At 38.1% G+C, this 13,461-nt stretch overlaps 1 protein-coding gene across 1 annotated transcript; it reads right to left on the bottom strand.

The window, feature by feature from the left end:
* Positions 1-11,509: 11,509 nt before the first annotated feature.
* LOC134747242 (splicing factor C9orf78) lies at positions 11,510-13,039 on the bottom strand. Its single transcript, XM_063681848.1, has 2 exons — positions 12,395-13,039; positions 11,510-11,996 (listed from the first exon to the last, which is right to left on the bottom strand). The coding sequence occupies exons 1-2, from the start codon at positions 12,801-12,803 to the stop codon at positions 11,512-11,514; spliced, it is 894 nt and encodes a 297-aa protein (XP_063537918.1). The 5' UTR covers positions 12,804-13,039; the 3' UTR covers positions 11,510-11,511.
* Positions 13,040-13,461: the final 422 nt, after the last annotated feature.

The following is a 13,461-nucleotide window of genomic DNA, read 5'->3' as shown; positions in this document are numbered from 1 at the left end:
CCATGTACACGTCAGCGCAAATCCAAAATGAAATTATTGAATTATGTGCAAATGATATTCGTCAACGTATTATAAATAGAGTCAACGACAAAGAAGACGGCTACTTTACTGTTCTTGCTGATGAAACTCAAGACGTATCGCGACAAGAACAACTTGGATTTTGTGTACGCTACGTTGATTTTTCATCCGGCAAAGCTCTAATACGCGAGGACTTCCTCGATTTCGTCCACGTCGAAGATCTAACTGCGCAAGGTCTAGCAACAACTATAATTTCTAAATTATTATCCTATAAATTAAATATGGACAATCTGATTGGACAAGGTTTTGATGGAGCTGCGGTCATGAGCGGACGACTAAAAGGTGTAAGAACACTAATTGCAGAACAATACCCAAAAGCTCATTTTGTTCACTGCGCCGCACACGTTTTGAACTTAGTTTTGGTGCATTCTTGTAAAATCCCCATAATTCGCAATTGCATCGGAACCATAAAAAGCGTGATCAATTTCTTCCGGTTATCTCCACTTCGGGATCATCTTTTTAAAAAAGCTGCCGATGAAATTGGTGCATCCCACTCAACTCTGATTTCTCTTTGCGAGATACGCTGGACAGTCGAAAGATTTGTCGAAATGTTCCCTGTTGTTCTTGACACTCTTGATGTAGGTAATTAAAAACGGTAAATCTGGCAACCGAGAGGTGACCACATAAGCTTGTTACTTAAAACTTGCACTAGAAAATAATATTCATTATATCACTCGTCATCCTAAGAAAAGTATTCTCATATACAACTAATTTGAGTAAAGCACTGCAGAAAGTAAATGTCGATTTAGTTGATTCTTGTAACCATGCCAACACAGTCAAAGAGACTTTACAAAAAAATAGAGACGAAGGTGAGTTTTCTGCCCTTTTTGAAAAGGCAAAAATACTAAGCCCCAGCGGTGAAATAGTGGCTCCTCGGACAACTGGTCGCCAAACCCACCGCAATAATGTTCCAGGAGAGACTGCGGAGATATACTATCGACGCAATGTATACTATCCTTTCCTGGAACATTTAATAACTGAATTAGACGCGAGATTTAAGCCTCACGAGAACACTATTGGAACATTACAGAAGATTTTGCCAATGAAGACAAATATTGACAACAGAACAAAAACGGAACTCTCAAAAGTCGCAACAACATTTCTTGGTAAAATAGAAGAGAAAAAATTTAAGTCGGAATACGAACTGTGAGAGACAGCCGACCCGCTGACCGGAACCCTACACGTTATTTAGTAAATGATCCTAAGACATAAATTATAATTAAATTCCTTAAGTTGTATTCGATAAAATAAAGATCTTGATCACAGTAGGTAGCCTTAAGAACTAGGTAGACTGTATTAAGCCTAAGTTGTAATGTTATTTAAGATTTAGTAACAATTTCAAATAGAACGTTTAAAATTCAGATCCTTTCGTTTCGAACTTGAATTTTCCCAGACCCAGAGCTAGAGCTATCGTAGATGTAACTGTAGGAGAGCGTCGTCTACACGAACTATGGCGCAACCACTGGTCGTCCCTGGAGCCTGAAAAAATTAGGGCCAATTGACCAGTGCGACCCAAATTTATTTCCTCTAACAAGAAAGTTGCTGCTGATACTAGCCACGTTGCCAGTATCAACAGCAACTGCCGAAAGAAGTTTCTCAACTTTAAAAAGGTTGAAGACCTATCTTCGTAATCGGACAGGACAAGAGCGCCTTACTGGGCTAGCGCTTATGTCTATCCATAGAGAAGTAGCTTCCTTAATAGACGCCCATGACATAGTAAATGAACTAGTTTTAAGAAGGAAACGATTAAATATAATTATATAAGTACGCTAATAGTGTCTTTCAATTTGCATCAATTAAATCTGTTGACTCTACCGTGCCACTACATTTTTGAAACTGCTGTATTTGTAAAAACATCTAAATTTATTTAAACAAGTGTTACAAATATTTAACAGATACCTACCGCGCTGACAACCTTTGCATAGTATTTTCTGGCACCGCACTGCACTAATGCGGAAAAGTGTGTTTTGTCTGGCGAGCAAGATTTTTAACAAAATTCCTATAGCTCTAAGAATGAAACCATTGCACTTGCATTGTTAAATGACTTGATTAAATTATTAGTTTCCAAGCGCTTTTATTCGTTGCCAGAGTTTCTTGGTGACACTTTAAATTAGCTTGTAAGTAATTGTATACATTTTATATTAACACGTTCGCTGCGATATAAGGCTTAAATGCCCTATGCATGTACTCCCGCTCCGTGCGGAGGCGAAAAACGGTGAACTTCCCCTGGTGCGGGGGGTGTATAAATGAGTATTTCTATATGTACAAAAGAGACAAGTATAGGTTTGACTTTAGGACTTTAAGGGCTACTAAATAAAGCATTAAAACTGTGGTAAGGTTTTTCGGCCTGATAACGCACTGATTAATATTTTTTTTCGATTCCTTGCGGGTAATAGGCCGTAAGGCCCGACATAGATCACAAGGCCTCTCCACCCTTTTCCGCACTGTTGTAGTGTAGGTGATAGAATAGTTTACTTCCGATTAGTGTCGTGACATCATTAGCGGGAATAGACGTAAATACGATAGTGCACTATTCGAGTCTTTGTTTACGTTTTTGTGATAGTTCATGGTGTTTGATCATTTATTATGTCTCGGTCAAATAAACGGTGTAGAAGAATGCTGGAATTATCGTTTCAGCGAGATGAAAACACAAAATTCTGATGCGGACAAATCGAGACGGAGAAAAGTGTTTGTGAAAAATAATATAAAAAATAATGACTCGCAGCAAAATCGATCCGAAATAAACATCGTCCATCCTGGGCCAAGTAAGGAACCGGAAACTGTTCCAGAGCTACAGCGGAACTACGTGAGTAGAGGGACAGCGAGCACAATTAAAATTACCGCTCCTAAAAAACGCAAATATAATGTTCCAGAGCCTAATACCAGTCGACTTTCTCCAATTAATTTGAAGCCGTTATTTCAAACCGATCTAGAAAATACCCCTAAAGCCCGAAAAGTACAACTGTTGAACGAAGGTGACAGAGTCGATTTACGTGAGCCCTAGTACTGGTAACACCTTACAAATTTTAAAAAATGCTGATCCGTTACCAATAAACAACCCACAAACTCAATCCATTTTCCGTTCGCCGGCAGTCACTAATAACGCGTCGACGTTGACAAGCAGGTGTAGTTCCGTAAGCGATATATCGTGTGCAAAATCTCTTCCGTGCCCGTTAAACAAAGAAGCAATTGATGAATTATTAGCTGGACCATCTTTTGAAGACCAACAAAACGAATCGTTTTTGGAAACCAGCTCTCATAACATGAATGCAGCCTCTCCAGCCCAATCCTCAAATCTTCGCAAGACTGTTCGTAGTCCGTTAAATAATGATGCAATTGATAATATAGTAGCTGGACCATCTTTTGAAAACCATCAAAACGAATCGTTTTTGGAGACCAGCTCCAATAGTGTGAATGTAGCCTCTCCAGCCTATTCCACAAATCTTGATAACTGCTCGTAGGATAGGGGAACCGGTTGACATATTAGAACCTACCAATGAAGACCACTCGGACACGGATGAAGATTTTAACCCAAATCTAATTAGTTCTCAATCAGATACCTAGATAGATATCATAATCAGATATCTAGATTTTTTCAGGCTCCAGGGACGACCAGTGGTTGCGCCATAGTTCGTGTAGACGACGCTCTCCTACAGTTACATCTACGATAGCTCTAGCTCTGGGTCTGGGAAAATTCAAGTTCGAAACGAATGGAGGCGATGCAACCAGCAGGCGAGGGTAAATTATTATCCTACATCTCACGAAGACTGGCGAATGAATGGTTTTGAGCGTCAGACTTGTCTCCATAAAAAAGGGTCGCACTTTATTGAGATTAAAGTTTACAAATGCGAGGATAATCGATATTAAATAATAAAACAGGTATAATCTGTACACAACACAATATCAAAATTTCCCTATTTTCCCTTCATGGGTGAATATTCCCAGGAATGTTTCCAAGTGTATTTTTCCCATAGTATTTCAGAGGAACAACGCGACCAAGTATGTACTGTTTTTCTTCAGAGAGAGCAACTATGACGATATGACAAAGACTGCTAAGGAATGAAGCAGTCAGAAGAAAATAGAGCTTAAAAGGCAGTTTTACCCTAATTTGTATTAATAAGTTTATTAATCAATTTAAACAGCTCGAGACGGCTCGTTCGGTGAAGCTTAATCGCAGCGAGCGGAGAGTAGAAGATCAAAACGTCAATCAAGACTCAACGACTGAGAAATACCAAGAAAATTGTGTGTACCAACAACATTTTTTCAGTGAGAATTTGAATCTGAAGGGAAGAGGTATAAAATCATCAGTTAGGTAGTAGGATCGCTGCTATCAGGTTAGATTAGTACATTAAGGTTTAGCACGATAATTTTGCGTTAAACGGAGCTAAGGTATAGTTACTCATACGCCAAAGACGATTTTTGCTGGATTTTTTCATTATTATCAATATAATCGTGCGAGCATTAAAACGATATTCAAAAAACGATGATATTCAGTTCAAAATAAGTAAACATGGAAAGTGAAATATGTAGATATCGGGATAAGTCGCCCTTTACTTTCGCAAACAAAAACTGCGCATCAATTTGCCCCATTTATGAAACAACAACGTATTTAAAAACACTGCCTGCGGAGACAACTACTTCAGAGGCACTTTACAATAGACAGAATCTAACTGCAACATGTTTCTGACCATGATTTTCCGATGCTGTCAAACTACGGTAGCCTTCTTTTATCAGATTGAACCAGGATAGAACACGTCCGTGATGGACAAAGTGAAGGAAGAAAACTCAATAATAGAGATTTCCGACGCACCACTCGCCTCAAAATAGAGTTGGAACTTTTGCTTCCAATCCTGGAAAGCCTGTTTGATATTGTTCCCTGTAAGACTCAGGGGCGCCGGCGGCCTCAACATGTCCATTTTTAGTTTGCGATAGAAAATGGCGTCCCATACAAGTTTTGTTTATTTGTCCCTTAAGTTTTTTATTTGACATACCGTTATATTATTATCCTGTCCTCAGCGCCATGATAATAGTAATTTATTTATTATATTTTCAGTTCGAAACGGAAGTTTTTTTCCCTTTATCCTCATCGGAGGAGGATTCGCTGTCACCGCCGCCTCCAAAGGCTGGCATTAACGAAAAATAGAAAAAATCCAAGCCGGTTAGATGTGAAGCCGCACGCCACTGGTGCTTAACTATTCGGCGCCAATAGCGACGACGACGGAATGTAGGCGATGCAACCAGCAGGCGAGGGTATATTATTATCCTACATCTAACGAAGACTGGTGAATGAATGGTTTTGCGCGTCAGCCTTGTCTCCATAAAAAAAAGGGTCGCACTTTATTGAGATTAAAGTTTACAAATGCGAGGATAATCGATAATGAATAATAAAACAGGCATAATCTATACACAACACAATAACGAGAGTATCTCGCCGCGACATACACCTCTCCCTCCCTACCACCCCTGTCCCTCTTTAATTCAGACATTTAGTAACAGACAGGTTGTCTATCTCGCGGCGAGATACTGTCACGACAATCATGTGCTCGGCCTACTGAAATGTTTCCGGGGGGTATTTCCCAATATTTCACAGGAACAACGCGACCAAGTATGTACTGTTTTTCTTTAATTAATTAATTTATTTATTTATTTGGGAAACATACAGCACAGGGTAAAAGATATTGTTAGAACATAGGCCAAAAGAGTTTCCACTTATAGTTAATACAAAATTTAGAGAGAGCAACTATGACGATATGACAAAGACTGCTAAGGAATGAAGCAGTCGGAGGAAAATAGAGTTACTCTAATTTGTATTAATAAGTTAATGAATCTATTTATTTATACAGCTCGAGACGGCTTGTTCCGTGAAGCTTAATCGCATCAAGCAAACAGGGTTCAAGAAAACATTTGTCCGGGACTATAATGTAATTTAAATACAGTGTCTCAAGCAAAATGTTGGTTTTCAAGCAGAATTGTTAAATAGTATGGATGGAGTTTAAAATACCCCTTAAAGAGTCGCACTCATTGAAAATTACCGCCAAAGCTCAAAGTTTTCTATATGAAGCAAGGAAGATCCAAGATTTAGCTACATGGAAGTAGCAATTTAATAGTAATTTATTTATTATATTTTCAGTTCGAAACGGAAAAGACTGCTAAGGAATGAAGCAGTCAGAGGAAAATAGAGTTACTCTAATCTGTATTAATAAGGTAATGACATTAAAGCTCTCCAAGGGGCCTCTACGTGTTAGATCAATATCCCCACGCAAGCCTATCAAAAGACCGGGATTTATAGGCCCGTGAAATCCACAAGGTAATGAATCTATTTATTTATACAGCTCGAGACGGCTTGTTCCGTGAAGCTTAATCGCATCAAGCAAACAGGCTACAAGAAAACACTTGTCAGGGATATTATAATGTAATTTAAATATAGTGTCTCAAGCAAAATGTTGGTTGTCAAGCAGAATTGTTAAATAGTATGGATGGAGTTTAAAATACCCCTTAAAGAGTGGCACTCTTTGAAAATGTCCGCCAAAGCTCAGTTTTCTATATGAAGCAAGGAGGATCCAAGATTTAGCTACATGGAAGTAGCAATTTAATAGTAATTTATTTATTATATTCTTTATTATATTTTCAGTTCGAAACGGATGAGTTTTTCCCTTTATCCTCATCGGAGGAGGATTCGCTGTCGCCGCCGCCTCCAAAGGCTGGCTTAACGAAAAATAGAAAAAATCCCAGCCCGAGCTCGAGCAAGCCGGTTAGATGTGAAGCCGCACGCCACTAGTGCTTCAACTATTCGGCGCCAATAGCGACAACAACGGAATGGAGGCGATGCAACCAGCAGGCGAGGGTAAATTATTATCCTACATCTCACTACTCGAATTTATCTGGCGAATGAATGGTTTTGAGCGTCAGACTTGTCTCCATAAAAAAAGGGTCGCACTTTATTGAGATTAAAGTTTACAAATGCGAGGATAATCGATATTAAATAATAAAACAGGTATAATCTATACACAACACAATATCAAAATTTCCCTATTTTCCCTTCATGGGTGAATATTCCCAGGAATGTTTCCAAGTGTATCTCCCCATAGTATTTCAGAGGAACAACGCGACCAAGTATGTACTGTTTTTCTTCAGAGAGAGCAACTATGACGATATGACAAAGACTGCTAAGGAATGCAGCAGTCAGAAGAAAATAGAGCTTAAAAGGCAGTTTTATCCTAATTTGTATTAATAAGTTTATTAATCAATTTAAACAGCTCGAGACGGCTTGTTCCGTGAAGCTTAATCGCATCGAGCGGAGAGTAGAAGATCAAAACGTCAATCAAGACTCAACGACTGAGAAATACCAAGAAAATTGTGTGTACCAACAACATTTTTTCAGTGAGAATTTGAATCTGAAGGGAAGAGGTATAAAATCATCAGTTAGGAAGTAGGATCGCTGCTATCAGGTTAGATTAGTACATTAAGGTTTAGCACGCTAATTTTGCGTTAAACGGAGCTAAGGTATAGTTACTCATACGCCAAAGACGATTTTTGCTGGATTTTTCCATTATTATCAATATAATCGTGCGAGCATTAAAACGATATTCAAAAAACGATGATATTCAGTTCAAAATAAGTAAACATGGAAAGTGAAATATGTAGATATCGGGATAAGTCGCCCTTTACTTTCGCAAACAAAAACTGCGCATCAATTTGCCCCATTTATGAAACAACAACGTATTTAAAAACACTGCCTGCAGAGACAACTACTTCAGAGGCACTTAACAATAGACACAGAATCTAACTGCAACATGTTTCTGCCCATGATTTTCCGATGCTGTCAAACTACGGTAGCCTTCTTTTATCAGATTGAACCAGGATAGAACACGTCCGTGATGGACAAAGTGAAGGAAGAAAACTCAATAATAGAGATTTCCGACGCACCACTCGCCTCAAAATAGAGTTGGAACTTTTGCTTCCAATCCTGGAAAGCCTGTTTGATATTGTTCCCTGTAAGACTCAGGGGCGCCGGCGGCGTCAACATGTCCATTTTTAGTTTGCGATAGAAAATGGCGTCCCATACAAGTTCTTGATAGTAAACACGTTTGTATTATTTATTAAAGCTATAATTAAATACAACAGCTTAGCCATGACCTAGCTGGAATCATAGAGAGAGAGAGTTGTTAAGACTTGCCACAGATACTCAAAACCACAGATAGCATATCTGACAATGTATTATTGCCAACATCTCTGTACACAGTTATTGAATAAATATCTTATCTTATCTTCTCATCTCTGGAAACGTACTATGCTTGAAATTGAATGAATGAATGAATGTGTCTCAAAAATTAGAATTTAACTCCTAGTGTAAACTTTTAGAATAATCCCTTCAGGAATGTGCTTGATAATTTAAGTAGAAAATAGAAAATTAAGCCCGTTATGTAAAATGTTTTTGGTGACAATAGATTTGGCGTAAAGGCAATAAGTTTGTTTTCTTTCTGTTTACACCCGCCTAGAGATGAATCTTCTCTTCTTCTTCCTGCCCTTATCTTACGTTATGTGGGGTCGGCCATATTTTCATAAACTATCTGGAGTAAAACTGTTTCTGTGTTCTCTGCCTGGCGCCCGCGGTAAATCTTTAGTTATTTTATATAAACTTTCTTTTAGGGAATGTTTCCCATCATTAGTCTTTACTTTTTTTCTATCTTGGCAGAATAGACAGACAGTTTAAATTTTTATGGAGAACGTGGCGTGGTGGCCACCTGACTGAGCCTTAGTCAGATTGGAAGTGCGACAGCCCCAAGAGGTACGTTACAATAGATACATTAGGACTAGATATTAAAAATTACATCAGTAAGTCAAATTCCACAATACATAAGTTAGATTTATTTGTTAAAGACCAATTTGAACTATATTCAGATTGAATAAGCGAAGAAGACTAAAGTACAATTGAACAAATATAATATTAATTTGTATTATTTTAACATGTATTAAAGCCATGGTTGGATCCACTTTTGAAAAAATCAGTGAATGATTTATTGTCAAATTATGTTTGATATTTTTATTATTTTGAACATGTATTAAAGCCATGGTACCCTCCCCAATCCTTCTCGTCAAGCCTGAGCCGCACAACACTCAACAGGCAGTCAAACTTTGACTATCGCTCAGCGCGCACGTTTCTGTTCTCGACGCTCCAAAAAGTTGCAAGTTTTCCAAAGTGTATATATATTTTTTTCTGTTATTTTCATAAAGTTTTATTAATGGATTCCAGTTATTCAGGTAAGAATTTATATATTTAGATAACATTATATTTGTGACGTCCATCATTTTATTTGGGCCAGTTAAATATGATCTTTCACAAAATTAGAGTTTTGAATGATTCACGGTTTCACTAGACTTATATTGACCGGGATATAGACTGTGATTACCTTTGCGACCGGACCAACAAGTGTGAATGCGACCGTTGGTAACGTTGAAAGTGAACGCAGCCGACGCGCAAGAATGAGGGTAGACAGAGCGCTGTCTACACAACTTTGACACCCACCCGCTATCTTCAGTCACCCGTGAACATGATGCATGTAACTGCGTCGAAATATCGGGAGCTCACAAATAATACAAAAAAGGTAATCACGGTCTATATCCCGGTCAATATAAATCTTTCACAAAATGTTGTTTTTTTCATAGATTTTGATTTTCAAACGTATTTTTGTTATACTTTGGGGTGCGTCCCTGTAGTGTATTACATATATATTTGAACAGAATACTTATTACTCTTTATGATCACAAAATTAAATTAAATTAAATTCTTGTTAAAAAAATTAGCCGCAAACGCCGGACTTAGACGCTTTCAAAGATAACCTATGAAAAAAAATCGCCTTTTTTAAATTAATTAAAATTTTGTTTTTATTACAGGTGAACCCATTGCTTCCGGGAGAAAAGTTCTCACTCGAAAATATATTTTTGAGCAAATACCACAATTTACTAACTTTCCGAGTGAAAAGTGCGATTATTATGAAAATCATCTTGTGCTGAACAACAAAGGAGCTCAAAAAATATTTGAAACTATGTCAAATCACAAATCAAACAAAGGTGGTTGAAAGCAGGCAAAACGAAAGCCAATTTTTTAAAATTCGTCGAGTCTTAGTTTGAAGGAACTTCGAGATTCCAGTAGCGTCCTCTAGAACACGTCAGGCCGGCCATGTAAACCTTTTGGGGAATTACTTCGCGATGCTCGCTTCGCCAAACCTGAACAAAAAGAACTTGAGGCGTTCTTGAACTTCAGCACCTGGGACTGGGATTCTTAGTCAACCAATACTATTTCAAGATTTTAGCACAAGAAATTAAGAAAGCAAGAAGCGTAAGCCATTTGAAATGAGCATGAAAATTGCCTACAATTGTTTCTCTTGCCCCAACTGACCTTATTCAAATTAATGTCAGTAAAATGTTTAAGCCACAAAAACATGATTTTTATCCCAATATTTTCCAAAAACAATAGCTTAAAAGCTGCACATTATACGTTATTTATTTCTTGACAAGACACGAGCGAAGCAATGTTCGTAAACCAAAACCACCAAGACCAGTGATATCAGAACGAAATATTCCCCTTTTTTAACTTCCATGACATAATATTGCTAGCGAGGATAAACCAGAATTTTTGTGAAAAAATATTAACATGATTTAATTTTTTTTGACAGAAACGCCAAGCAGGATTGACTGAAAGAGGGACCATTTTCTGCATAGAAATTTGTATGCAGAGAGGTACGTTTCTCTGCAACTGACCATCAATCGATTCAATTTTATTTATTTCACAAATGACTGTACGAAAATAAATCACCCGATGGAAAGATTCAAACAAAAACTACCCAAACTCAAGTAAAATTCCACAAACACAAGAGACAATCATCTTATTAAGGCTATGAAGCAAGTTTCTGACTATAGATAGTTCTGTCACAAGACTTTTTTTTATATTTTACAATTGCCCAAAAAAAATTGTATTTTCATTTTGCATTTTCAAAAGATTTCTTTTTTTTATATTTTTCAACAGAATTAACTGCCATAAAAAATAGTTTATTCATTTCGTATTTTCACAAAACTCCTTAAAGTGGTAAGAAAGCTCGAAAAGTTAATTTTACCAGAAACAAGGAAGGAGAAGAGGATAATTTGACCCAACAAGAACCATAAACATCGAATTACAAAGGCGAAACCTAAAAGACGTAGTGAAATATCAATTTGATTATCATTGACATGGTTGCCACCACTATCAGCAGTAAAAAACATTATATACGAAAATTGTTCAACCTTGAAATGACCTTGCTACACACATTCATGTTCTTCAAGTTTAAGTGTGTTTTTTAATGCCAGGAATAGTTTTTGTATAGGTTGTTGTATAGTGTACTTGTATGCCAATTATTTGTAAAGGATTAAAAAATAGGTCTGGAATAATAGTCACTTTTAGTACCGCCTAAATTGTTTCTTAAATCTCTCATAATGGTAATCATCAGTCGCTCTTTCACCTTTAGCTTTCTTAACAATTTTATCTACACTCTCATCTATAGCACTTGTAACAGTCTTAGGAGCCTCCGGTTTCTCAGCTTTGCGTTTCTTTACGTCATCTATATTAAACCTATTGTGCTGTACAAAGTTTACAGCCATATTCGTGGGGACGAATTGTGAAGGGCTATCTTTTTTATTCCGTCGCTCCCATAATAGTTTCATTTTAGCTTCTTCCGTGGCCTCAATATTTTTAATTTTGGCATCAATGCCCAAGTCAACCTCAGGGATGCCGCTGAGCATTTGATTTGAGAGCATTTCTTCAGATCTGTGTGTGGAGGAGACACGGAGGTGCTCAGGCAGGGATAACAAGGCAGCTTCTTCAGGAGATAAATATTTGAGTGAGTCATTGTGTTCTGAATCTTTGTTGTCACTGTTGCATCCCTCTGCAACAAAAAAATAATGTTACTGACAATATAAAACAAAGCTTAACACAGTGTCAGGGGCGTGGCCTTGTGTTAAAGTATAGGAAAGGGGGGCCGTTCTACAGCTGTGACTGTTACACATGTAGAAATTATAATCGTAGATACACAATAAAAGAGAAATGAGGTTCGCAACTGTCAAAGGTTTGCATAGATGGCGCCATCATAGCTTGCCCCTTTTCTATGAGACTTGGCTTAATTCTAGGGATTGACAGAGCAAGCTATGTGGCCCCATCTGCTAAATACTTCTACCGGCCAACCCAATTGTTAAAAATCAATGATTGACAGAGCAAGCTATGTGGCCCCATCTACTAAATACTTCTACCGGCCAACCCAATTGTTAAAAATCAATAACATCTTACCTTTCCGTTTTGCTAGCTGCTCGTCAATATATTTCATCATTTCCTCATCTTCATCTCGTTTGTTGGTCTCGGCAGAAAACTGCGTCCCTATTCCAGTGTCGTACGCATCATCCACTTGCTTAACCTTTCCACTCTTCAGCGCTTGCATATTCACCATGCCCCCTGCTTTCACCTTAAACGGATCCTTGCATGTCACTTCTTCATCTAGGGTAACTTTCTGACCCGTAGCGAGCGCTATGACGTTGACCCCGTTGGGACGCTCTCGAAGCTTCTGTAGCTCCTTGGCCTCTTCTAATTTTGCCAATATCTGCTCTTCATCGTCGGATTCTTCATCTTTAATACGCTGTCGGAGGTTCCGCTTCTTGATCGATTTAAATTTTACCTCGGGAACCTCGCCTGCTGACGCCATTACGCGAGCCTCGTGTATTGATTTCGATTCTACATTATATTGAGATATTGACGTATAATGGTGTTTGTTGCTGTTACAGCCAAATATTACGTAAACAGAACATGCGCTTTCTTTAGTTTAACCGAAATAAAATATTTTACTTCGTTTCACTTGGCAAACAAGACAAAAAGTAAAATAAACGACCACCACATTCACCTTGCTTCGAATAGTTCGAATGCTTCGATCTGGAGTATCTATCTGGACGCCATATTGATTGACGCTTGACGCCGACGCCGACGGTGCGGGGAGTGCGGGATGCGGTGAAGCTGAAGTCATAGATGGTAGGATCCTATAGGTGAGTTATACGCGTGCGACCGTGAAGGACAGAACATACGCAATGAGACAAATTTGAAAACACGTTTTTACATTCCTGACAACATACCAATAACAACCTACGTAATTTGGTCGGGTTATTTGTTAGTTGGAAATGACCGAACGGGATAGTGTTATGTAAGTATCTTTCAGTAGGAGTAGCAGAGAAAGCGCTGTTATTGTTTGTCCTTGTCACGAGCTTGTCACAGTCACATTTTTTTTATTCCCCACCGTAAATTTAGTATGGTTTATGGTGGCGGTGGGCTACAAAATTATTTTATAGACAGAGAGAATCATACTATCTTTG

This window comes from Cydia strobilella, chromosome 14, assembly GCF_947568885.1.
Source record: "Cydia strobilella chromosome 14, ilCydStro3.1, whole genome shotgun sequence".
Taxonomy (NCBI): Eukaryota; Metazoa; Arthropoda; class Insecta; order Lepidoptera; family Tortricidae; genus Cydia; species Cydia strobilella.
The sequence above is the reverse complement of the archived record's forward strand: the minus strand, read 5'-3'. Positions and strand labels throughout refer to the sequence as shown.

What these genes read in the sequence shown, in the direction of transcription:
- LOC134747242 (XM_063681848.1), bottom strand. Translation starts at nt 12,803, where the DNA reads ATGGCGTCAGCAGGCGAGGTTCCCGAGGTAAAATTTAAATCGATCAAG. An exon ending in GCAGCTAGCAAAACGGAAAG is followed by an intron (nt 11,997 to 12,394) that starts GTAAGATGTTAT and finishes TTTTTGTTGCAG; the next exon opens with AGGGATGCAACAGTGACAAC.